Source organism: Condylura cristata, unplaced genomic scaffold, assembly GCF_000260355.1.
Source record: "Condylura cristata isolate star-nosed mole 26May11 unplaced genomic scaffold, ConCri1.0 scaffold00035, whole genome shotgun sequence".
Lineage (NCBI taxonomy): Eukaryota > Metazoa > Chordata > Mammalia > Eulipotyphla > Talpidae > Condylura > Condylura cristata.
In genome coordinates, this window is record NW_004567136.1 from 15,086,331 (window position 1) to 15,090,033 (window position 3,703).

At 71.4% G+C, this 3,703-nt stretch overlaps 1 protein-coding gene across 1 annotated transcript in view; it reads right to left on the minus strand.

Moving 5' to 3' along the window:
• Positions 1 to 135: 135 nt before the first annotated feature.
• UNC45A (unc-45 homolog A (C. elegans)) overlaps positions 136 to 3,703 on the minus strand; it is an 11,822-nt gene continuing 8,254 nt past the window's right edge. The window contains exons 12-21 of the mRNA XM_012732687.1: positions 3,573 to 3,667; positions 3,258 to 3,399; positions 2,917 to 3,057; positions 2,637 to 2,764; positions 2,464 to 2,530; positions 1,976 to 2,089; positions 1,686 to 1,801; positions 1,054 to 1,171; positions 822 to 977; positions 136 to 717 (exon numbers count right to left, since the gene is read on the minus strand). Of these exons, the coding sequence (XP_012588141.1) occupies positions 460 to 717; positions 822 to 977; positions 1,054 to 1,171; positions 1,686 to 1,801; positions 1,976 to 2,089; positions 2,464 to 2,530; positions 2,637 to 2,764; positions 2,917 to 3,057; positions 3,258 to 3,399; positions 3,573 to 3,667 (1,335 nt within the window). The 3' untranslated portion in view covers positions 136 to 459. The remainder of the gene's footprint in view (positions 718 to 821; positions 978 to 1,053; positions 1,172 to 1,685; positions 1,802 to 1,975; positions 2,090 to 2,463; positions 2,531 to 2,636; positions 2,765 to 2,916; positions 3,058 to 3,257; positions 3,400 to 3,572; positions 3,668 to 3,703) is intronic.

Sequence of the window (3,703 nt, forward strand, 5' to 3'; positions counted from 1 at the left end):
GGCCACGCGCGCGCACCGGACCCGGCAGGCCCACGCGCCTCGGGTAGCTCGCGAGGCCCCGGCCAGCGGGTGAAGCAGCCGGTGCCATCTCAGCCCTGCCCAGCCTCCCGGCCAGGAAGGGGGACACACTTTTGCGAGGCACACTTTTATTGGGGTGGGGATGGGGGTGGAGGGTGGGTGCCCTGGCAGCAGGCTCGGGCGACGCTGGGCTGGTGCTGCGGCCGGTGTGCCCTTCCCGGGCAGGGCCCTGGGCGTCAGGGCGCAGCTGCGGGCTTCTAGAGCTCAGAGAAAGGGCTGCCTGTGGGCCAGTGGGCGCGGGCAGCGCAGGCGGTGTCTGTGCGGTCCCCAGAGTCCGCAGGGCAGTGCCCTGGGCAGCTAGGGAGAAGACCGCAGTGCTGAGCACCCAGCGTGTGGCCGAAGCTGCATTGTCCACACTCCCTGAACCGTGCCGCTAGCCATTTAATCTACGTCCTGGCGGGGCTGGATGAGCCCGTAGTCCACGGCTTTCCCCAGGCAAGCCGTGGCAGCCCTGGTGACTGGGCCGTCCTTGCCCTTGGCCAGCACAGACAGGATCTCCAGCACCTCGCTCTGCATCAGGGTGCCGGCCACCTCGGGCGAGGCCTCCACCATGTTCAGCACCACCACAGCGCCCCGGTGCTGCAGCTCCTGGCTGGGGCTCAGCAGCAGGGCCTGCAGGATCTCCAGCCAGTGCGACGTCTGTGAGACAGACCTCCAGTGACCACCAGGAGACACGCGCACGCCCCCAGCCGCGCCACCACCGTGCCAGGGCCTCCCGCTGCTGGCCCCGCCCCCACACTGACCACTTGGGGAATGCGGCTGCAGAGCGAGGGCCGGGCGCAGGTGAGCACGGCCAGGCCCCCGGCGGCCGCACGCCGCAGCAGCTCGTCGTCCTCGCCGCTGTACAGCACCAGCAGCTTCAGCCGGTCGTTGTCCGGGGCCTCGAAGAGGTCCTGCACCTGCGCAGCAGAGGCGCGTCGGGGCAAGCCCAGGCGGGCTCTCCGCCCCGCCCGGCCCGGCCCGGCCCTCACCCACCTCCTTGCTCATGGCCAAGTTACTCATGCACTCCGTGGCCGCCCGGCGGATCATCTCATGCTCCTCGAACATGTAGCCCTCGATCATGGGCACAGCCTTCTCCTTCAGGATCTTCTGCCTGCGGGGCCCAGGGGCCTCGTCTGAACACCATCCCCATCGGACCCCAGCCCAGGGGTGCCCCGGGCGGCGACGTCCCCCAGGTGTGGACTACAGGGCTGCAGCCATCCAACCAGGCCACAGCTACAGGAGTCCGGGCTGGGGTGCCGGCAGTGGGGCGCTCACCTTGGGCCCACGCCCACCCCCACTGGACACCCACAGCCCTGAGCACTGCCCGGGACGAGGCTCGTGGACGCAACCCCGACTGTCCTGCGGCAACAGAAACAGGCCAATGGGCGTAGCGCCCACAGGCATCAGCATGGCACAGGGCCCCGCGGCCGCCCATCTGACTGCCGCGCAGCTCTGCGAGGCGGCCTGCGGCCACCCGGTCAGAAGTGAAGGTCCTGCGCCAGGTGCCACGTCGGCAGCGGCGGCCAAGCCCCTGCGGCCTCTCCCAGCCCTGAGACCCTCCGGCGCCAGTGACGCCTGCAGAGGCAAGGGGCTGCTTCCCGCCCGGGCCCAGGTCCCTGCCTCACCGGAGCCGCTCGCTGATCCCCGCCAGGTTGGTCAGCGCCATGAGCGCCTCGAAGTTCTGCAGGCCCGAGCAGTTGAGGTGCAGCAGGGAGACCAAGGGCCGGACCACCTCATAGATCTGGGACACACCAGTCAGGCTGCCTGTGCTGCCCCACGGCCGCAGCGGGCGCCACCCCCCCCCCCAAGCAGTGCCCGGGAGGAGGAGCACGGCCTGGGGGGAGGACGGGGAAGGGCAGGGGGAAAGGACGCAGAGGGGGAAGGGCAGGGGGAGAGGCCGCAGGGAGACACGCACCCGCTCCCCGGGGAAGGTCATCTCTGGGTTGGAGGTGATGGTGAGCTTGGCGAGAGCCTGGGCGGCCTTGGTCTGCCCCACGTCCGTGCCCTCCAGGGCCAGCGGGAGCAGAGCCTGCGGGCACAGGCCTGTCAGCACCCGAGACGCTCCGAGCCGAGGCCAGCCCCGGGCCAACCCCAGGCCCCCGCGCCGCTCCGCTCCGCCGGCCTCCTCACTGGCGTCCCCGTTAAGCCACCCAGCCTTCCTGAAGCCGCAGTTGGGGGCTGGACCTGGACTGTGCTGGGCCCTGGGGCCCTGGGCTCGACAGCCGGGGGGAGGCGGGGCATGCAGACCTTACTAGGCAATGCTTCGGGGTCCCAGGCTGCCCCATTCAGCAACCCCCACTAAGCAGGGGGCCCGGGGGCTCCTAGGCGCCTCTGGCCACGCCCAGCATGCGAGTGGGAGGCAGCGCGGGTCCCACCTCCCGGACCCCGCCCCGAGCCACTCACCTTGCCGCCGCCCTGAGCAACCACCGTGCCCCTGTCCTCGACCTCTTCCACCAGCGCCAGGAAGACCCTGCGGGGGAAGGCGGTGCGGGGGGTGGGCAGCCTGGCCCAGCGGCAGCCACCCCAAAGGCAGACCGTGGGGGCCCCGGCTCCCGGGGGTCCGGCCGAGGCAGCACCTGGAGAGCAGTTCTCTGCAGGAACTGGTCAGCGCTGGGCTCTCGGCCTTCACCATGCACGTCAGGGCCGACACCACGCCCGCCGCCAGCAGCTTCTTCACCCGAGCGCGCACGAAACTCGGTTTGTCCTGCGGGAGGAGGAGGCTGAGCCGACCCGACAGGCGGGGCCCCTCCATCCAGGCCTGAGCGTGGAGGACAGGGGTGGGCTCGCTGCCGTGGCGACCCTGGGCCAGCTGGCCCCAGTGGAGGGTCCCCAGAGCCCCCACCAGCGGCCCCTCACCTTGGGGTGCTGCTCGGGCACGTGCTGCTTGGCGTACTTGGCCAGCTCCACCATCTTGGGGTCGGGCTCCTCGTAGTCGTAGCTGTTGGTACAGTTGACCAGCGCCGAGGCCACGGCAAAGAGCACTGACCGCTCCTCCAACTGCGGGACAGGTGGCGTGGACGGAGGCGGCCAGGCCCCCGGTCTCCGCCCAGCGCCGGCCAGGTCCCCAGGAGCTCGCGCACCCCACCCAGCCCGCCCCAGGCCCGCCGGCCCGCCGCCCGGGGCCACAGCAGCCACCAGCCAAGGCCGGCCGAGAGGAGCCCGCTCGGCCCGGGCAGTCTCCCCCAGCCCGACGCTACCTTGCTGAGCTGGAACAGGGCCTTCAGGGCGGCCGCATCCTCCACAAACTCCTCCTTCACGTCGGCATCAAAGGTGAGGTAGGCCAAGCCCTCCACCGCCCAGCGCCGAGTCCCCGCGTCCATCTGGTCGTTGCACAGCCATCTAGGGACATGCGGGGCGGGGGTGACCGTCAGAAACGGGGGCAGGCAGGTGGCGAAGCCGGCGGGCGCCTCGCCCCAACATCACAGGACGGGACTGGGGCCGGCAGGGCGGGCGGGGGACGGCCTGTCTACACCGACCCTTCCCCGAGGGGCCGCACAGCCCCAGGGACTCACTTCCGACACTGCTTGGCCAGTCTGAGCGTGGAGCCCTCAGCGAACTGCTTCATGCTGAAGTCGGTCCCGCCGGCTGAGCCGAGCTTGCAGAGCCCCTGCGGAGGCGAGCCCGGCCGTCGCGCGGGCAGGGG